This window comes from Podarcis muralis, chromosome 5 (genome assembly GCF_964188315.1).
Source record: "Podarcis muralis chromosome 5, rPodMur119.hap1.1, whole genome shotgun sequence".
Classification (NCBI taxonomy): domain Eukaryota; kingdom Metazoa; phylum Chordata; class Lepidosauria; order Squamata; family Lacertidae; genus Podarcis; species Podarcis muralis.
In genome coordinates, this window is record NC_135659.1 from 26,660,699 (window position 1) to 26,683,345 (window position 22,647).

The following is a 22,647-nucleotide window of genomic DNA, read 5'->3' on the forward strand; positions in this document are numbered from 1 at the left end:
GCACTATGGCTACACATGATCAGCATGAACTGGCCTGGCCTTCAACAACAGCACTACTAGATCAGAGAGTGGGGCAACTAAAATGGAGGACAGGGGCCAAACATCTAGCCTCTGCCCCAGATGGTAGTCTGTCAGTCCACTGCAGTTATGCCTTCCCCTGCCCACTGCCGCTGAAACTGGAAATTTCATCCAATAGATACTATTTATTAGTGTTTGAAAATTAATATTCTCTGTACCTGGGCTTGCAGATGGAGAGTCTACAGACCGTGATTCACTGCTTCCTCCTGCACTTTCAGAATCACTGCACATTCCTCCACTCTGGTTACCAACTGACCAGGATCTGAATGGTGGGGGGCCACGCACAGCTGTAAGAAAAGAAAAAGAATGAACTCAAATGGTAAAATAAAATATTAAAGCCAACCTTGTACTATTAAATTACAAGCATTTCAACAATTTTCTACATTTGCTGCTTGGTTTGTGCTGGAAGCAGAACAAACTTATTCAGCTTCTAGTCATATTTTATCCGGTTTGCCAAAATAAGTACTGTTAAAATAAAAAATCAGTGAAAAATAAAACAAAACAGAAAGCAAAACCCCAATAACCTAAAAAGTCTTAATTTAATTATGATCTTTTGTTTGTTACAATAACCATCTGAGTACTGGCAATGGGTTACTGTAGTGACCTTTAAAGGAAGACTACTTTACCATGAAGATTTAGAAACCTACTAAAATATTACCAGAGACATCTGTGGTGCTTGATGATCTTTTTTCTCCAATCTTTTGAGATCGATGACAGCTTGGACTTGTGATGTCTTCTAGTAACTGAGCAGGAAAATCTCCTGAGCACTGGGATAAATTTCCTTGTGATGCATGGACATTGTTTGATCGTTTACTGAAAACCCTGGGGAGAGGAAAACACATTTTAATTTTTGGAAATATCCACCCCCTAGCAGGCTCCAAGGCTCTTTGCCTGCCCCCATCTCCTGAATTGTTCCCACAGGACAGTAGATAGTAGATGGAGGGGACAGGTTAGTCCAACTAGAGCATGTCCTGAGTTGGATTTTGTGCTTTTTTGCCTTGTTTTGAAATGAAATGAGTGTATGTGTTTGAACAAAGAACAAGGGCATATAATATTTATTAGTTAGTTGTGGGACTCTCTGTGGTAGGATGAAATTTGTTTCATCCAGTATTTTATTTTCAAATGTAAGCTTTTGGTGCTTACAGCATTTATCCATCAGCAGAGTTGATTGATTCAATTTGCAATTGAGGTGTAAGGCATACCAATTCTGCACGGGACTTTTGTAATTAAGTTGTCAAATGCAACTTCCACTGCCTTCTTATATTTGCACCCTAATTTTAGATAATAATAAAAAAAATCCACAACATCCAAATGCAGAAAGAGCTTATTAGTCATGTTCAGCAGCAGGAAGTCTATGCTTAATCAGCTTTTCTCCTCCCAGCACAACAGAAGCTGCCCATGTTTCCCTAAGTAATAGCCTTAACAACTTAGTTATCTATCATAATAGTAATTTATCATGAGAGAGCTCAAAACAAAAGACTAAAATAGGTGCTCTCTTTGGATGACTTAGTTGAAGTGCATGTGAAAGTCCCTTTTATCTCTGGAAATGCTGGAGCATAGATTTAAAACAAATTAATGACAGGCAGGAAGTCTACAGACAAGTATCCCAAGACTAACTTTGAATTTCTTGGCTATTATAACCTCAAGCTTTACGTTAAGAACTTTTGAAAGAGTTACATTTTCTTATATTCAGCTTTTTTGAAACGGAAAACATAAAATGAGTATTTAATCAAGTTCCAAACCTGACTTAATACTGATATTAAATGTTGCAAAAAAAGTTTTTATAAATAAAACATTTCCAGGTTTTTTATGAATTTCTTGCAGAGGTTAAGCAGTATAAGAGCCCACAGGCCTAACTTCAAATACTGCTTCCATCATTCTACCCCCTTATTTCCAATACTCAGACAGGGAACGTTGCTTATGTAATCTAAATGGCACCACCCATGCTCAAAAGAGGAGGTTATCAGCAGACTTCTGGAAACCCCAAGGTTTAATGTACAATATTTTTAAAGACAAAGTAGCCTTTAGGGGTGAACCACAAAAACATCTCAATGAGGACTGAGCATCTTCAACAGCCACAGAATGCTGACTTTCTGGTGGGAGGATGACGACTGGAAAATGGGAGAGAGGATGTAACAGAATGCAGTATCCTGACCAGGAATTCTTCACGCTGCAGTATGTTTTGTTGCAAGTCCCACTTGTCCCAAATTCTCATGCTCAGCAACAAGAATAGACATAGTGATAAACATCAACTGTTGCCGCAAATGGCTGGACAACGAACTTAAGTGAGAGCCAAGAACTTGTGCAAGCTGAGGTACCTTCTCCATATCTTTCTTTTTTTGGCTAAATGGAAAAAAAAAATCCTCAGCAAAAAACAACAACAAATACTAAACTCTGCTCTACACTATGAAAAGTCACCTGTCTTTTAGGACCCATTTCCATTCATTTTTCAACAATGCCTGACTTATTAAAGTAACAAGTTCTTTCTCTCTTTTATTTTCTATCTACATTCCTCTAGCATTTTGTTCACATTTGCTGCCAAGTAAGCGAAGATGGTATCTGAGCTCTCACCCTCCAACCTGGGAGCTCTGAGTTTCAAAGGAACCCGATTCAATGGGAACATCATCTTTTGGCAAATTCTTCACAAATTCTGAGAACTTCTGTCCTGGGTCATAAAGCTTGGCACTCTCACAGAGGGACTGACAGTTAACTGGTAGAGACACAACCTGGGCATGCTGCATCTGGAACAGGTTAACTGTTGCCTGGGTGGAACAAAAAGATATTTGAAATAGAGTTATTTCAAGGAACAAAGGTTTGAAATATTCCCCGCATCTCTTAAAACTTACAAAAATAGTTCACAATTTTTTTTCAGGTATTAAAAAAACAAACTAGCCTGTATGTCAGTAATCACAATTACAGCTTTCTGTCATAGTTTGCTCAACTTTTCTTAAACTCCTCCATTTCCCTTCTGTCAGTATACTTAGGTTTCAAGAAAGCATGTGGATGCAAGATGTATTTATAGTTAAACCAACCTCTGTTTTGTGAGACTGATGGATAGAAGTCAGTGAAAGGGTGAATTCTGATTGCCTGTAGTGGTAATGGTTTGGATACAAAGAAGCATGAGTGTAAACCTGCTTATACAACAGGTTCTTCCCTCCAAACCTTGCTTAAGCCCCCTAAATGCCTGAAAAAACCCTTCCTAAGGTTTGGGAGACCCTCTAGCATAACACAGGGAGCTGTAATGCGAAGAAGAACTGGTAGATCTCATGGAAGCCACTTTGCACAAGTGAAACTGCATTTCACTCATGAAAGAATTGGTTTAGATAGAAACCAATGTTTTTTGGAAACTTTACTTAATCAGCAAGACCAAAAAAAGAAAGAAAACTATAAAATGTTGAAAAACTAAGTCTCTCGGTATTCAGAAATCTGAAGAGGGAATATAAACAAATTGCAGTGTTTGTAGTTGGTACACAGCAGTTTGACTAGAAGACTCAAGCTTCCATATTTAGAAATGTGATATGGACCAGCCTCTCATCCAAGATGCTGCTTAGGTTGCCCCCCATTTATTATAAAGTTAAGGATAAATATGCAAGGCATAGCTGCAGAACAAATTTAATGCTAAAATTTAATGCCCTTCCATTTCGGTATCATCCACATTTACAAAAAAGCTGTATCCTTCAATTCAACGTAAGCTGATGTAAGTCTTAACAGACAGAATGCATCATAGTACAGTTCATCCACTAAAGTTAAATAGCAAGTATGTATACAAAACAGATTTATCATCTAAGATTCTAGGCCTTTCTTCCCAAAGACAAATGGACACTTTATACTAATACACAACCTCGTGAACTCTTCTGCTTGTCTTCCTGATATCTGCCTTCCATGAATGGTTTGCTATAATTAAGCTGTGGAAACTTATGTTATCTAGATGGATATTCCAATTTATGAAATAAATAACTTCATGGACAAACCATTCACAAACATCTTTTGCCACATGTTGTGTGAAGCTTGTCTAGTTTCATGAGATGCAGAGTGCTTGACATCATAGTACCCGGAAACCACTCAATTCTTGACAGACTTCAAAAACGGGGTGCCAGGAACAATAGTATTCTATTTAATCTACTACAAGCTATTATCAATCAATTCACAGAAGCTTTAAGTCAAAGGTAAGGCAGGCCAAAGCTGCAGCTGTATTTTCCCCCACTTGCCACTTTATGAGGTAAGGCTCTGAATGTTGGCTCACTGTTGTTTCAAGATAAAGGAACATGAAGAGATTCTCTACTTAGTACCAATGCACATACAGTAAAGAAAAACCAATGAATCTGGCATTTCTGATCTCTGACTCACAGTGGGGAAAGTGGAGAGCAGGGGGTGCACAAGACAAAGGGTTGCTGCAGCTCTTTCAGCACTGTGGAAAACCATCGTTCCCCATTACCTCTGAACTAGGCAAGTGGCTCTGTTTAGATAGTTCTCCAGACTACTTTTAAAAATTACTAATATACTGAATGAAACAATCATAGAGACACCATTAAGACAGTTCTGCAAACCACGGGTATGGAGGATGAGCAATGAGTCATGGACTTGCCTGTTTCCCCTCTCTGCATGGCTTTCCTATCAGTTTCCTGTTTAGCATTAACCATGATTTTGTCAGGGCATCTGAACTGGCATGCTATAATTGCCGAGTCTTCCAAACCAGAATATGAAACCATGGTTTGAAGTGGGTTTCCAATCTTGGGTTGGAGACCGAACACTAAGCACAGCGTTCTAATTCAAGCAGCTTGGCAAACTATGGTTTGTGCTAAAACAATAAATGTAGAAGAAGCATGGGTTGTTCATGATCTACTATTACACCACAGCTTATAGGCTGGCCCAAATAAAACCAACATGATTGCTTTAGTCAATATACCAGCAGTGTTGGCCATAATGCTTCAGAGATATATATCAAATCATTTTCACACATGATATTCCAACAATAATGATTTTCTTCTAGTCTAGAACACAAGGAACACATTCTTACAGCTTTAAGTGTGAGGTCACACTGATAAACAAGTTCCCGTAGCTGGGTTAAGACATCACTTTTGAAATTTTCTAGATCATTTCGTTTTTCTTCAACTTCAGCCATGCTGGCTTTGAAATGTTCATTGGCTTCTTCAGCCTACAACAAATTAAACATGTAAAGAATGAGTGATGGTGAAGAAACTTCCTATTAAAATACCTGAAGAAACCCTACCTTTAACAGTCCACAATGAAAGCACTTTATAATTTCATAAGTACCAGCCAACATGTCCTATGAATCACATCTTTCCAAGAACTAGTGTAACACTGCATTTCATTGCTAACATATCTAAAGAAGTTTTCTTACCTTTAGGAGAGCTTCCTCTTCAAGTTTTCGTTTTTTCTCAAGTTTACTGACATCTTTAATAATACCCCCATTGGAGGTCAGATGCTCCTCTTCAGCACGAACAGTTGATGATTTTGCCTTTTCATATTCATCTTGCCGCTGAAGATATAATAGCTTTGCTTTTTTAACGGTGGATTCCAGTTCTTGCTGCTCATTCCAAAAGAAAGCATCTCAATATTAGCAGTTTCAATGTTGTAGAATAGAGAAATGCAACACATTATATTTTAACTCAAAGCTTGTTCATCATCATCATCATCATCATCATCATCATCATCCAGACATTGAGCTGTGGGAATGGGAGTATGGGTAAGCATAGGAACTGGTGGCCTTTATGCCATAAATGTGAAGAAAATTGTAACTAGTGGATTTTTCTTTCTTTTTTAAAATATGTAAAACCTTTTCAATGAATTACAGTAAGTAATATATGCTGAATGCCTATATTGTATGCTCTGCAGGCAAATTTGGAAGTTTAGAATTTCTATCTGAAACAAAGGGTGATGTCTCACATAGTATGAGTGAAGTCTTCTCATGCAATGGGGCTTCTCCTCCTGCACCTCCCTAAATCAGCTCCACAAGTTCCCCAAACCTACAAAGCAGATTTTGGGAATACAGGGGGATGTTGGGGGAAGAAGATTTTCATTGTGCAAGCAGATGGACATCCCCCACAACATATTATGTTCCAATATACCAACCATTTTCTTTTGTTCTCGTTGCCAAAGCTCCTTGATCTCCTTCCTTTGTTTATCCAGTTCGCTTTTCCTTCCAAGGAGTGGCTACATGAGAGAAATCCAATGACTGTGTAAGGAAATGTCAATGACTAAAATATATATGCCTGTGAGCTATGCATGTAAAAATGCTTTTAAATAGAATTGGTTTTACCTGAACAAATTTATTAGTTTGGAGAGCTGATGCCGTTTGTTGCCAGAGCTGACTGTTCTCTACATCATTTTGGAATGCATTTATGAATATTGATTGGAATGGCATGTAATCCTGTAAGCCAAAACATGTAAATTAGTAGAGTATTCTTCTAGGTCAAATTCTCCCACTGATTTAAGTGGGAAAAGTGCTTTAGACAGATCCGTGACAAAATTAAGTTGGTATATTACATCAATACCCTTATGTAAACCTTCATTCTATTAAGACAAAATGTTCAGTTAAAAAAACCTAGTTCCAGAGTTGCACTTGTAACAATGCATAAAGTATTGTAAAACAAAAGAAAAAAGTTTGCTTAATTTTTCTTACTTTCAAGTAGCAAAAAATAAGCTAAAAGAATATTCATCAGAATTTAAATAGAAAAAACTACAAATAAAGGAAACAGCAAAGAAGAATTCAGTGGAACTTCCATGATCAATAGAAGTGTGTGTTATTAACAGTGCATTTTTATTAAGTGAACACTCACCTGAGGGCCAACAATAGCTTTAGTTGTTTCTGCCATTTTTGCCAGGCTTTTAGCACATTCCATTTCTGTAGGGAAGGAAGACCAGTTTCACGTAGTGAGTGAGAGCAGCAAGAACAAGCATAAACTTCTCTGTAGTCTTCATTTAACAGTACACAGACACTATTTTGCTACAAATATTTCAGTCACAGGAAACAGGCAACAGTTCCATTCATTTCAGTGAACAGCTACTAATTTAGAAATCACATTACTGACAGTCTGTAGCACAATCCTGACAACAGATTTAATTCCATCATGACAAAGCTCATTAGGTGCCAGAAAGAACCACTCACCCAAGTTAAGCTTTTTCTCTACCCATGCAACTATATCCTTCGTGTATTTTGACCATGCCTTAGCATAGGACAGAGCTGATTCAATTCCATTATCGTTCCTTAGGAGAACGCTATCAATCTCTTCAGCTCTAAGGTGCCCTGAAAATAAAATGTCAAATGCAAAAAAGTAAATTTTAGACATGACCACACAGCAACAGCACAGCTTGTATCAGCCAACTGTGGAGACTAAAGCAGCTCTGATCTTGAGATTCTCTTTAAATGCTAGTTGACACTAAATTGAACTGACAGGGCTTTTAGAACAAATTAAAGGGTCACAGAATTAAATCTTAACAAATCATATGGCCAACATAAAACTTTCTTCTGTAATGAACTAAACAGGAAAAAAATGTATAAATAGGTGAAGTTCATGCTACAACTTCCAATAACACAGTTTTTGTGATTTCAATGGGGCTAACTTCAGTTCTAAACTCACTTCTGTTAAATACCAATAGTTTTCCCCATAGTAAAAAAAGAAAAGAAAGGGTATTTTAAAATTTGATTATTTCTACATTATTTCTACATGTCTAAAAACATAAGAGAGACCAAAAACACTGTATGTAATGCTTACCTGTCCCTTGTACGTCATCCTTTTCGTGCAGTGATCCCCCGGAATCCACAGAAAGATTTTCAAAAGACTAGCATTCAATAAAATGCAACCTGTTAGAATCAGCTAAGCAAACAGACGATTAAACACTCAACATATACTAACTATGTGGCGTTTTTCAATACTGACATAGCAAGAGAATGGAGTAGAATGCACTCCTGCCCAGTACGGTAACTCCATTCCCTTTTAAATCTACAATGGTTGAAAAAGGCAAGACAATTTAGGTACGGTAGTATAGAAAGCTTTTCAATGTGTCAAACATTTTCAAACAGCCTTTTAAAGCTTTGATGGAGCTGGTTACTTAACAAAATTAAGTTAACTAGTCCCCCTGAAAAAAATGGCTAATTTATGAACTTGATGCATCGTCAAAGCATGACACCAAGTGTGTTTTAAACTTTGCACAATATTCCTGAAAACATATTTTCAATTCAATAGCACAGTACCCTGTCCATGCAAAGTGGATGGAAAGGAAGCATTGTTGCCATTTTTCTCCATCAGAAAGGAAAATGCCCAAATGTCCATTATGGTGTAAAAGCGAACAGAACCTCCCCCACATCCAAAAATAAAAAATAAAAAAAAATTGGAAAGGAAAATACAAAATTGGACAAAAAAGGTTATAAACCGCCCATAGGTAACCTTACCAACATGCACTACCATTTAAAATTAGACTTTCTAGCTAGTCAACCTCATATGAATCTGGACAATGATGACAGGCAAAGTCTATTAGGCATAAGAAAAAGCTTTTAAAATGTTCAGAATATAAGGCGGGCACTGGGAATGGTGTTAACAGTGTCATTGTCACAAATATTCAACACGTGTTTGTTGCACATGTACAAACACATTTTACAAAGCATCCCAAGAGCAATAAATATAGGTACAAGTAAAAGTATTCTATTTTCCCAGGAAAAAATGTACTGCAATTTCTATGCTTGCACAACAGATGCCAATTTTGGCAAAATGGTATGTGGACTGGGTGCAACGAATGAAGCATGAACATGCATCAGTGGAAACAAAATCCGGTTTACATACAATGTGCCAATTGCTTGCAAGTTAAGCATATTAGAAATGCTTAACTTCAATTACACACCCCTTTCAGTCAATCAAGGAAGCTCTCAATGTGACAGAAGGTAAAAAGATTAGCTTCTCCTCTACCAACGCACTGGAAAACTGGCTGGCGACAGGTGACATTTTCAGAGAGCTGAAGGTGATATGATGGAAGCACTGCTGCACACTGTATTTTTAGCCCAATCTCTTTGGGGTGCTTCAAAAAGAGCCAATATAAAATTGCAAAATTTGTTTGATGGAAGATTGCAGTGGGACAAAAAAAGATTGCAGTGGGACAAAAGAAATGAATGAGAGGCAATTGCAAAATTTGTTTGATGAAAGATTGCAGTGGGACAAAAAAAGATTGCAGTGGGACAAAAGAAATGAATGAGAGGCAATGCCTCCAATATTACCATCAACTCTTAAAAAAGCAGCCTACTAGGAACATGATAAAGGAAAAAGATGGCTGCCTCATAAGCACACAAGGGTAGCCATCAAGGGCGGACTTCAGTAATCTTTCGTAATATGGTGCCCTGTGCAAGGCCAAAAATTGGAACCCCCCAAATGGATCTTCTCAATTTTGCACTCTCTCGGCTCAGCACCCTATGTGGCAGAACTGCCTGCACCACCCTATTAATGCTAGTTTAGTAAGATTTTTCTGCCAATGACAGAGACCACATTGCTTATACCATTCCTCTAATGTTCCTTGGGACTTCCAGTTTTGTTTTGTCTCTCCCCCCACCCCCATCAGTTGGCTTTCAAGTGATAGGACAATGCAATAAATGAGCAACATTTTAAATTAGGCCTAGTAAATTAGTTAACTCTGGTAACTAGTGCAAGTGGTAAAACACAGGTGTGATATGCTTTAGCTACCTGGCCACCCAGCAGTTGGATAGCCATACTTTGTACCAGTCAAAGCTTCAGAACTATCGTTAAAGGCAGCCCCACATAGAGTGCATTATAATAGTCTAGCCTGGATGTCACTAGTGTGCATGGATAACTAAGATCAGATCCATTCTCTCCAGACAGGGTCTCAGCTAGCGAGCCAAGCAAAGCTGGTAAAAAGCACTCCTGGCCACTGCTATCACCTGAGCACCCCCAGTTAGCATCATCCATGTTCACTACCAAACTGCCAGCTCTTCAGGGGGTACACAACCCCACTTAGGACTAGTTGCATATCTCTATCTAGAGGAATCTGTTTCCCCAACCACAATATCTTCATCTTAGCTGGATTAAGCATTGACTTAATTTACCAAGTACCATTAAATCAGCTGAAGCACAAACAGGGCTTGAAAGTTACTTTTTCATTTAATACAATTTGACACAGCAATTAATTTGCAGCTTCCTACTTCAGGTCTGCTTGGCCCAAGCACCTTAACTACTTTTGTGTAAACACAGTAAAGAACCTCCAAAGAGAAGCTACTATAAATTAGGCCTTATATATATTTACATCTAGGAACTGCTTATTAGTTCTTAGAAAACATCAGTTTTAGTTGTGCATTAGCGTATTTCTACAACAACAAAACCATTTTAAACTGATCCTGCTGCATAGTCAAAAAAATAATGCTCTCTTCTATAATATTACTAAAGGCAAAATGTATTTTAACAACTTAAAAAAAAAAATTCACCCTACCTGACTTTGTCGAGATACGGGAAGACCCAATGTTGAGCTATTATCCACATCTCCCATAAGGAAGTCTGAAACTCTGCCATGAGAACCAGAAGAAAATTCACTCATGCTTTGCCCTGCTATACAAGAACAAAATGTCTACCTAATACTCAGAACAGACAACCACATGGGAATGTTCAGTGTTTATTTAAGGCGTCCTCCGCCTGTAAAAGGTAAGTAAAAAATAGAAACAAAACCTAGATGTGGAACTATTTTACTACAAATTATTTTGAACACTGGTAGTTCAAGATTTGGTTCACTGAAATTAGAGTCAACCAAACTGAGAAGGCAAGAGTATATTTTCCCAGCCATTGGGTAGACATGGAAAGCATTCAGCTGTCATGTTAAACTATGGCTCAGTGAGATATGAGCGAGCCTGGCTACCTCCCAGGCTCATATGCTTCTCCTCTCCTCATGCTGGGCAGCTGGGAGGAGTCTGGAAGCATCTGCTTTATGACACTGTCTAGCGCCATCAGAACCCAGAACTGTGATTAACATTAACTATGGTTGAATAAACCAGGTTCAGAGATCATAGTTTGAAATTGGTCTGCTTGAAAATAATCCAAGTAAACCTCTTGTACAATAGGAGGGCAGGAGAAGCACGTAAGAGTGTGTGGGAGACTATGCTCTTCAATATCTTGCATTAGCATGTTTCTACAACAACAACCAATTCATTTTAAATCATTGTTCAGTAAGATGTCCAAACACAACCATACTTTCTTAATTTCCCCTTAAGGTACCTTTGCAATTACTGGAGCAAATAGGCAGAGCTACTGTGGGAAATGATTATGAAGAAGCAGTCACAAGAAAGGAATGGACCAGAACACAATGAAATTAAGTTTCTCAGCTGGAGTACTTTACAAATACCCATTCTTTCTCATATTGTAAGAGCAACATCTACGTAGTCCAAAACAGTATTGGCAGGGGGACAAGTAAAGTATAGACCAACAAATAGACAAAAGTGTCACTTTGCAGCAGAGTTCAAAGAAGGTGAAACTAAGGTGCTTCAGGAAACAAACCGAACAGTTAATTATTTTTTACTCACATGTTGCCAAATGTGAATGCCAGGGTGTCAATAGAAGAGAATATCTCACTTAGGACTTCTCGCTTGTTTTCTTCATTAACTTCCTTGAAGTTTACAGCTAAGGAAGAAAACAAAGAAGAGTACATTAATCAGATATTACTTTCACAGGCCATGAAACTGCTTCCAAGCCAAACCACAGGGCTATCTATATAACCTGTTGAAGTAATAATTATGGGGAACATAGAACATCTATAAATTTGACAGTAGCATCTAGGTACCCAAATATTCATTAAATGCAGTATACTGATCTTATAAATTCTGTCTCAGTATCTCTGAAGCCTGCTTTCTACAATTTTAAACTACATTTACCTACCATGAGACCCTCTTCAGGAATGCCATGTTAAAATGACTATGTGTGAAAACTGACAATGTAAAACAATGTTAAGTTTCTGCGTTTACAAAAGCTGCTTAAGGACCTGAGAATTCTCTACATCGCATGACAAGAAGGGAAGTATAACAAGTTTCCTTAGCAAAAGACTTAGATGTGGTAACTGTTTTTCAGAGATAGGAAAACAAAATATAATCTACATAAAGGAATAATACCCCATAATAGATCAGACTAGTTAGGGCTACACTAGACAAGATTATGGAAATCTTTTTCTTTGCAGGAATTACAGAGTAGCATGGGAAGAATGGCTCATCTGGATTGGTGCTGCATCACAGAGGGAGCAGGATCAATCCTTTCCCCTTGTGCTATTTACCCAATAGAAATCATACAACCTCTCTCCTAGGCATAAATGGATCTATTTCTATTCATCCTATTCCTCTATTCCTTCTATTCTTCTATTCCTTCTTTCCTATGCACTTAATCAAATCTTGCAGGTTTTTAATGCATTAAATGCATTTAAACTGTATCATTTCCCCTAAACTATGCATTTTGTCTACATTATTTCCCTAAAATATGTAGTTTTGCATGTTTTCAATTCACATACCCCTAAAATACACATTTTTTGGTACACATTTTCCCCAAAATATGCTTTTGTGCATGTTTTAAAGCAAAACTGCATGGGAAAATTCAGAGAAGTGCATAATCTGACTGATAACCACATTCTGACCTACAAAAATAGTCTGGGACTGGCAATTAGGGTGGCTCATTAAAAATGTGGACCAAATTCATTTTTTCCATCTGTGATCTCTCTTTCTCAAGCTGCTATTTGCTCTATTGTGGAAAATGTAGAGGCACAGTGAGTGTCACTCAAAGCAGGGTAAACAGCAGCTTTGGTGTGTTCAGTTTACATCCCAATCATTTGCTATTGACCAAAATTTTAAGGATACTAGAGATGCAGTCCCAGTCCCATCACCTCATCTAGTTTAGCCCTGAGATTCATTACTACTAAAATGTTGATAACTAGGAAGATTGGCACATATGGCACTCCTCAAAACAGTTTCCATTTTTCATAGATAGCTGCTTGAAAACAGTTTGTTTGCAAAACAGTGGGGGCTGGGGGTGGGCAGCATACACTTAGAATTAAGGAACAGGGTTGCTCTAAGCACATGCTCTGCTCAGGAATTTGATTTCAATACCATAACAAGGTTCACAATCCTTTTACACAAGAGTTCGCTCCTGATTCTCCCCCAGCACTATTTCTTCATTTCAGAAGCCTAATTTAGAAGGGAGAATGTTATTTTTATGCTAGTGCTAAATGGGAATTGGAATCCTTACTGATCTATCTCAAACCATCTACCAGCAGATCTCCATGTACTTTCTCCCACTTCTGCTTTGCCGAACCTCTTACCAATCACAGTAAAATGAACCAATAGGAATCAAATCCTAATATTCAGTTCAATTTTTAAAATGAAGTATAGAAGAAAAACCATTGGATGTATAATTAGAAGTTAGAAATAGGAAACTTGTTAGAAAGAATTTTATTTGGAACAAGATCATGTAGCTTACATCATGAATTGTGCAAAAAAACTAAAGTTTCCTGCCAGGTGTGTAAACACAAAAAGATAACAAATATACTAAGCCGGATATTCCATTAGACTTCCTCTGTGAAAGGAAGAGTTTTTCCAGTAAATTGATCCAAATTAACTCTCTAGTAATTATACAATACTATGATAAGCTAATGAGCTACTTAGACTACATGAATTTTAACTGTTAGACAGACAGATATTCTAGGTGTGGTGGAAGAGGTTTCATCATACATTCTAAGTCCTGAAAACAATGCCTCGGCATTCATTGAATATGCGCCAAAATCACTTCTGCTAAACTTTAGAATGTATGTTTGAATTCATCATAAGCATTTTAACAAGTGAGTCTTGAACTAAGCAATCCTCTATTGCACTGATCATTATTTTCAGTAAGAAAAATGTAAAACTTTCAATATGCCAGGTATCATCAACTACTTTCAGTTTTGTTAAAATCGCATGCTTCCCTTGTATAATATTCAAGCAATAAGCCTTCTCCTTGAGAAAAACGTATATATAACTGCACATTACAATACTCCTAACACAAATATAAATCAAGATTTAAATTTACATTAGGCATTTGGATAAAAATTCTGTCAGGAAATCAATTTCCAAACTTCAGACAAATGGTTAGCTATGGAAATTATAAGGCCAGGAAAGAAAGCAAGAAAATGCAAAGTATAATATACAATGCAAGTTGTTTAACTATTTTTCTCTAAATATATGTTGCCAGAAGAAACGCACACACTTTCCTGTTCTGGAAGCAATTCTTCATTGCTCCATTTACAACACAAAACATTTTTGGAAGTCAGTAGCAGTGAATTCAGTAACTTAGTTCCATTATGTTTATTTAGGATTGCAGCCCTATGTTCATAATCTGAAATTCCAAACAAGATAAAGATTGTACATTTATGTTTTCTACAAACAGGCAAGCAAACAAATGTAAGATATAAAGTGCAAGATTCCTACCTTCTTCCTGAAACACTTCCCTCCAAAGATTCCTATAGCCTTCCCTTCGGCCATTACTGGCACACTGATATTACTTAACATCAGCTTTGAACAGAGTCTTTCCCCAGGACATCCTGGCTGCACACAATAGCACGGACAACAATGAGTAGTAGTACTGTTTCTATGTCTGGAAATGGCAACTATCTTTGCCTCTACATTTTCAAGTGAGCACACAACTTTACAGAAATGGGAAGGATTAATGTAAACATATGCCACCAATCACCATTTAAAGAAAACAAAACCACTATTCAAAGACTTATATAACAACCTGGCATATCAATCTAAAGGGATACTTGTCATCTACGTAATAAATTTTCTAACTGTATATTTTTCTAAATATTCACTGATTTAAATGTATGCGCTGTAGAATACTACCAGAATGCCCTTTTTCCCCAGGGCAAAGACACAAAAAACTTGAGATTACTGCACTTTGCAATTGTTATTTAACAAGTGTTTGTTAGTAAAGCAAATTCACATTTCTTTAGCTGACATGTTTGAAGTTTCTTAAAAGCTTCAAAATTTTGGAATCCAAGATGTTAAAAGTCTTTACATTTCCCCTAATTACATATGATTGGGGATTGTTGTTTTTTAAAAGTAAAAGGATGTTCGAAGAAAAAACAGATACAAGTGGAGAGTAATGAAAGGGTGTGGCAGGGCAGTGGAATTGCTAATTTTGGAACAAACCACAAGCTTCATATCATGTCTCCAAGGCCTCGTACAAGACTTTGCACTTAAGTTTTGCCTTGTGATTTTAAGCTTTGGACCTCATGCCAGTCTCCTGAAAAATTTATCTCCTCATGGTATTGCAAAATAAATGCTCTCGGGAATTGCAATTTAGTTAACAATCACTATCGTAACTCTCCCAGGCCTCTCTGTTTTAACACAGTAACCACAACACTCACTTAAGTAAGCAAATGAAAGTACAAACACACTTACAGGAGATGTATCAGTTTTTTATAGTTACATTATGCTTATTATTTTACGAGAACAATTTATAAATGCAAATAGCATTTCAAAAGTGTTAATGCTGGGCCCCCCCCAAAAAATGAATTTTATATGGATAATTTAAGTAGTAACAATAGGAGTTTTATCACACGTAGCTAACACAAAGGAAGTCTACCTTGCAGGCTTGAAGGCAGACCCTGACTTCAGTGTGACTAATTTTAAAACTCCTTTAGGAATATAGATGTGCTTTGAGTCTCAAATATTCAAATGCAAGATGCATTTCTGAACCTAGAACACATGGTGCCCTCAAGACATGGTTGAATTGCAACTTTTATCACCTGCAATAATTGGTTCTGTTTTATGGAGCTGATGAAAATTGCAATCTAACAATATGATTTATGGGGTGATACTATGTTCACAATAGGGACACGGGTGGCGCTGTGGGTAAAACTTCAGCGCCTAGGACTTGCCGATCGCATGGTCGGCGGTTCGAATCCCCGCGGCGGGGTGCGCTCCCGTCGTTCGGTCCCAGCGCCTGCCAACCTAGCAGTTCGAAAGCACCCTCGGGTGCAAGTAGATAAATAGGGACCGCTTACCAGCGGGAAGGTAAACGGCGTTCTGTGTGCTGCGCTGGCTCGCCAGATGCAGCTTGTCACGCTGGCCACGTGACCCGGAAGTGTCTGCGGACAGCGCTGGCTCCTGGCCTCTAGAGTGAGATGAGCGCACAACCCTAGAGTCTGTCAAGACTGGCCCGTACGGGCAGGGGTACCTTTACCTTTACCTTACTATGTTCACAAGAGGAGCATGCAGCACCTTTGTTGCTTATGAATTGTTGCTTGCTTTGTTCTGGTGACCTTTAACATCTCCTGTCCCTTTGGCTGGCCCCTCTCTTGTGATCAATCTTTCCACCTCTCTCCCAGTATCTGTGACATGGACAGCCTGCTACAAAATATCACAATCCTATATGTATGTCTGTTCAGAAGGAAATCCCATTGGGTTCAATGTTGGCAACTCAGGCATTTACAATATTGAGGTTGCAATCCTTTGTGCCCTTACTTCTTATTTCTGAGTAAATTATTTGGCTGAGTGAATTAGATGGTGCCGGAAAGTATGATTTTACGTTAAGTTATAAATTTTATGTTTTAAAGCAGTAAAACAAGTTTTGGCTTGTAAAAAAAGAAGTCACTATTGCATATATTGAGGGATGCAGATGGCGCTGTGGGTTAAACCACAGAGCCTAGGACTTGCCGATCAGAAGGTCGGCGGTTCGAATCCCCACGACAGGGTGAGCTCGGTCCCACTCCTGCCAACCTAGCAGTTTGAAAGCACGTCAAAGTGCAAGTAGATAATAGGTACCACTCCGGCGGGAAGGTAAACGGCGTTTCCGTGCACTGCTCTGGTTTGCCAGAAGCGGCTTAGTCATGCTGGCCACGTAAGCCGGAAGCTGTACGCCGGCTCCCTTGGCCAATAAAGCGAGATGAGCGCCGCAACCCCAGAGTCGGCCACGACTGGACCTAATGGTCAGGGGTCCCTTTACCTTTACCTACTGCATATATTTAAATTTCCCCCTAAGTTTCCACCCCCCCAAAAAAAGTACTTTCATGACTTCAAAATGTATGGAAATTCTACTTATGTTAGGTCAGTGGCAGATGATGTCATCTTTTCTCTCTACCTTCTTCCTCTCCACCTGATACAGCTGGAGGAAGGGGAGATTGCTTTGCCAGTGGTCTTCAACTGAACACTTGAAGAAAGCTTCCCCCCTCCTCATTCTATCACTCCATTTCAGCTTCCGTTCTTATTTTTCTCCTCCTGTTGGGCTTCCTCCAATGACATGATTTTGGCACAGTGCTGCATGTGGGTCCAAGGACCACAGACTGAGCACTGCTGATCTACACGAATCCTGTGTTGTTTCGTAGTCCTGATGGCATGATGGAGACCCAATACTGATGGAGCTCCCTGGATATTCTGAGGCAGGAATACTATTTTGGCTGCAATGATAGTAGCCTCTAGACCAGGAGCTAAGAGCCAGTGGCCCATGGGGTAGATGCAGCCCATGAGGGCTCCCCATATGGCCCATAGCATTCCCTTGCTCCCTAGCAATTTGGCTTGAAAAAAGTCAACAGAACGCAACAACAGAACCCTTCCCAGCTGCAATCTTCATTTTAAAAAATTCCCCACTGACAACTGGATTTGAATAATGTGTTTAAAAAGTGAAATCTAATTGCTATGGGAGGGGAAGCAACATATTGCATGCATGTGCATTGCAGGAGATTGGACAGGATGACCCTTGGGGTCCTTTTCAACTCTGTGATTCTATGTGCTCCATGTATAAATGACGACATATGTACTCTGTCAACTCTGCCCTGTCTACATAGGTTCTACCACTTTTGTTTTGACCCTTCCCACTGTTGCCATGTGCCCCTAGCTCGAAGGTTAGCCATTAGAAAATGTGGCTTTGAAACTGTAAGATTCCCTACTCTTAGTCTAGGGTTGGGTCTCCAGCTGTTTTTGGACAACAATTCCTATCCTCCCTGACCACTGGCCCTGCTAACTAGGCAAGTTCGGAGTTGTAGTCCAACAACACCTGGAGATCCAAGTTTGGGAAACCCTGGTCTAGACCCAAGAAAAGGAAAGAGCTGTCTCAATTTCTCCAGGACCAGCTAAAGGGGAAAACCAAACCTGAGTATCTTGCAGAGGCTAGGTTGAACATGCTTATTAAATGGCACTCTTGAGAACTGGCTGATGATCAGCAAAGCTCCTGAGAGTTGCTATTTGTTAATAATAGTAGTCTCACAGTTTCACAACAGTTTCACAACATAGTTGTTCTTACACTTGTGGTTTCTCTTTCCCGTCTTGAACCCAAAGTTATGCAACAACTGTTCCTCCAAATAAGCTGATAAACTCTATACACCTAGCTTCAATCCTACACAACAATATACATACAAGTTACCAGCATATCACAGGTGGCAACCATTCCACACAGGCATTCTGTTCCCAGCTACTGTGTGCGTCAGCGGAGTGTTACCCACCCCATTACACCCTGCCCTGCCCCCATTCTGCCCTCTTCTGAGTACAAAATAACCCACGTGTTAGCAATCATGCACCAACTGGACACGTCTTCAATGGTCGCTACCTGTACAGACATAAATCTCACTGCCTTAAATGAAAACATGCAACACAAATAGACTAGTACTTTTAATTTATAGCAGTAAATGACCTTTTTCTCACTAGGCAATTTGAGTGTATTGGTCTGAGTAAAGACTTGCATAAGCTGAAACATTAAACAAAGATCCCTCCAGAATCGCTGTGAACAAGCTAAGTCCCGCAGTTCTGTTGTAGTACAGAGCTGTTTAAAACAGTGTTAATCTAACTTTGTAAGCCTACAAAGTTTGCAGTCTAGCATGCACCTGCTGTGTGATAGCAAGAGAGGAATAGCTCTGTTCCTCATTTAGCAGTCCCCCACATGTCTGAGGGATTGGTTTGGGATTTCCCTCCTCTGGCAAATTATGGTTGAGTGTCTCTGGAAGTAAATACAGGAGAAGTGCTAACAGAAACATCTGTGTTACATCACAAGGCAACTTTACTTACTATATCAAGTTGCAAAAGTTCTCCTTTTCCTTACCTTTCACTTTTGCGATGACTGTTCCTGCAGCACTTAGAATATCAACTGAATTAAGACATTGGTGCTTGCTAATGATTGCCTTTAGTACACGCAGGAGTTCGCCCAAACGCTCATGAACAACATGATGCAGACAATCTTGTTTTTCTGAAAAGGAAAGAAAAAAATATTTAACTATAAAAATCTACATGAAGCACTGCAAATATGTTTTACCTCTGATATCATGAAAGTTTAGTCATGTGGACCAGATCTATTTTGCCTTCATAAACTAATTCCTGCTTAAAATGTGTAAGAACAAGTGTTGCATTTCAAACAGAGCGTAAAGAATCATTTGGGGTACAATTCTACAGTTCTTTGGGAAGGCAGCGCAGGAGTCATTGGAGATATCAGATGTATTATTTAATAAAAACTTTTCTATCATTTTTAAAAATCCCAAAGCAGCATTCAACAGTAAAAGAATGCAACAAAGAAAAAAAACATATGCATAAAACAATAGAAGACCATCATTACAGTACTATAGTCACTAAAAACTGGCATCAATGGTGAGGGAAAGCGTTGGGCGAAGAGGAAAAATAAGCAATGGACATAGATCATTGTTTGTGCCTGCCTTACTGCAGAGAGAAGTTCATTCCACAGCACAGGTGCAACCACAGATAAAGGCCCATATCCATGTTGCCTCAAAATGGAACTCTGCAGGTTGCAACACAACAGGGTCTCCTTCAGCCATAGTAGTGATATAATGGGTCTATGGGGTGGCGGTGGGGGGGAGAGATGCTATGTCAGGTAATCTTATATTGCGTTATTTGGGGCCTTATATGTTAATAAAATAACCTTTAACCCAGCTTGCAGCTCTTTCAACACATGTGTTATACGTGCTGGGAAAGGCCCCTCACTTAGCAACCAAGCCACTTCATTCTGGGTCAGCTGCAACTTCCAAACCAGCCTTAAGGGTAGCCACACAAACTGGCGCAGTCTTGAGGTTACTAATGTATTGGTTCTAGTTGGCTAAGCTAATCCTATCCAGAAACAGGCATCACTGGTGTACTAGTTGAAGCTTGTGATGATCAGTCCTCACCACTGAGGACACTTGGGCCTCCAGTGAAAGCAATGGAACCAGAAGCATGTACTTGTGGGTTTGGCACTATTCCAGCATAAAACTTTGCATCTTCCCTGGAAATGCTTTCTTTCCCCTCAAAACACAGGGCTTATGTTTCAAAGTTTCTCCTTCAAAAACAGTAATTTTGATAGTTGCAACCTACACCACTTACGTACATCAAATGATTTTAAGACTGAACTGTGAAGTAGCCAGAGTTGGCTTCTGATGAAAAGCTGGCAAAAGAAATTAGCCAGTAAACTGTTACACAGATACAATGGTACTATTTAACAAATTAAAAATCAAACCTCAAGTATGAATGAATGGATCAGGAAGAGAGAAAGAGAAAATGCAACTTCAGTTCTGATCAATCATGCTTGCGGTCATTTAAAGAGGTAGCAGTATTTTATTAATTGCTTAAGCTGTTAGCCAGAACGCCTCACTACACAAAGACACCAAAAAAGTAAAATCAAAGGTGTAACACACACACACACACACACACACACACTCTATATATATATATATTTATATATTCAAGAGAATATACTCAACAATAGGGTTCTTGTACAGCAGTTATGTAGAAATAGGGATTTTGGAAGGCACAGATAGTCATGTTGCCCTACTAAAGGGGACTTAAAAAGCAGTACCAGCCAAAGTGTTATCATTAAAAAGAGCTTGAATGCTTTACTGAATTATGTTTAATTGTTTTATATGGATTTCCTAACTTTAAATTGTTTTCAGCAGTTTCTGTACATCACACAGAGAACAAGAGTTACTTGGTGTCTGCTAAATGGAAAAAACCAATAATGCTGAAAACTGCCTATTCAGATACAAGCTTTTGTAAACAGATGCTGGCAAGGTCCACCGGGCTAAGGCCCAAAAATGAGCTTCTTGAGCTCATTTTGCTCACCTCAAAGGGAAATGCAAGTATCAGAAGCTCAGTAATTCTCTGCAGTTCTGATTAAAACCAGAGCAAGAACCCTGGCTAAACCCTGCTTTGGACAACTACTTCAACCCAACCCCTGCAAGTACCCTTTTGCCCTAAAGAGTATCCTACTTATGTTTGGAGGAAGGAAGAATTCCCAGTCAAGCAGAGTTCCTCAAACCAGCCCCCTATAGAAATTGCAAGTTGGGAGGATGCCGTTGCACTCAGGTCCTGGTTTTGAGCTTCCCATAGGCATCTGGTTGTCCACTATGAGAAGAGGATATTGGACTAAATGGGCCATTGGTTTGATACTGCAGAATCTTATTATGTTCTTGAAACACCTATTGCAATGCCTTTCGGGCTGCTTTCAAAGGATGCCACAGGTCAAACTGAGGGGGCAGGCAAAAATTGACATACTGAATTTAGGTAAGATAGTGTTTCTCTATTGTTTGGCCTACTGAGTTGTTTGGAAGGGATGCCCTTGGCAAACCTGTTTTGGGGGTACCCCATATCCAACAGGAGAACCTCTTTCCCCAAAGGTCACCTCCATGGAGGGTAGACATTTGACCCAACTCCCAGTTTTCCTAAAGTTCAGCCACTCATAATTCCATAGTTGCTTTGCCTCCATTTCTCATTGGAAAGAGGCCTAGAACTAGTATCAAAGCATGAATCTCTGGATAATAAGCAACTATTGCAATTGTATATTGCAAAATAGTTGCAATAAGCAACTATTTTACTGTTAAAAGACAACTGAAGGCGGCCCTGTTTAGGGAAGTTTTTAATGTTTGATGCTGTATTGTTTTTAATATTCAGTGGCTGGGAAAACCCAGCCAGATGGGTGGGGTATTATTATTAAATTATTTTTATTATTTTTATTACTATTATTATTTGTTTGCTCTGCTTTCACCTGTCATTTCACTCATCAAGAATTGTGATATTGTCCCACTGTCTTTGGTCAGTGGTAGGGCTTCTCCTAGGCCATGGGTCTTTGCAGGTGCAACCATACCGACTCCTGCCATGTCTTGACATGGGATAAGAAATATAATTATGCATATTCAGGAACTTACTGTTTTAGAATCAGACTGTTTTATTGTTATTTGCTTATAATACTATGCATTGAAGAACAGTGTAAATTTATATGTAATAACGAACATGGAAAAAACTAGACCTGCACTACAACCAACAACTTCAACCTGTTCAGCCAGACAAAATTAAACACAGCAAGATAAAATATCTTCCTGAATGAAACAAATTGTGGGCATAGCTAAAACAAATGGGAATTTGAGGAAATAACTGCAATACAGAAATTCTAGTTTTGAATTCCAATTTGCTTTGCCACCATAACCCTTTCTTTTATTCACAAGTCTAGATTTAGCAAGGCAAAATGATGGCCTTCCTGAATGAAACTTCAACAGAAAAATCACAAGCAAAAAAGACAAAACTACTTTATTAGAGTAAGCCAGGGTGATGAAAATTCCAACTCTGAATAAATTTCCGCATAT

General features: G+C 38.8%; 1 protein-coding gene across 4 annotated transcripts in view; it reads right to left on the reverse strand.

The window, feature by feature from the left end:
* Positions 1–22,647, reverse strand: part of ARHGAP29 (Rho GTPase activating protein 29) — a 95,962-nt gene that overhangs the window by 11,529 nt on the left and 61,786 nt on the right. For 3 of the 4 annotated variants that reach the window (XM_028732720.2, XM_028732723.2, XM_028732719.2), the window contains exons 3-15: positions 19,131–19,274; positions 11,609–11,705; positions 10,528–10,600; positions 7,815–7,881; positions 7,208–7,345; positions 6,879–6,943; positions 6,359–6,469; positions 6,172–6,252; positions 5,441–5,626; positions 5,096–5,233; positions 2,650–2,840; positions 737–900; positions 237–365 (exon numbers count right to left, since the gene is read on the reverse strand). In XM_028732720.2, the coding sequence (XP_028588553.2) occupies positions 237–365; positions 737–900; positions 2,650–2,840; positions 5,096–5,233; positions 5,441–5,626; positions 6,172–6,252; positions 6,359–6,469; positions 6,879–6,943; positions 7,208–7,345; positions 7,815–7,881; positions 10,528–10,600; positions 11,609–11,705; positions 19,131–19,274 (1,584 nt within the window). Of the gene's footprint in view, positions 1–236; positions 366–736; positions 901–2,649; positions 2,841–5,095; positions 5,234–5,440; positions 5,627–6,171; positions 6,253–6,358; positions 6,470–6,878; positions 6,944–7,207; positions 7,346–7,814; positions 7,882–10,527; positions 10,601–11,608; positions 11,706–14,524; positions 14,805–19,130; positions 19,275–22,647 lie in introns of those variants that run through there. The other variant, XM_028732724.2, reaches the window with a different exon arrangement.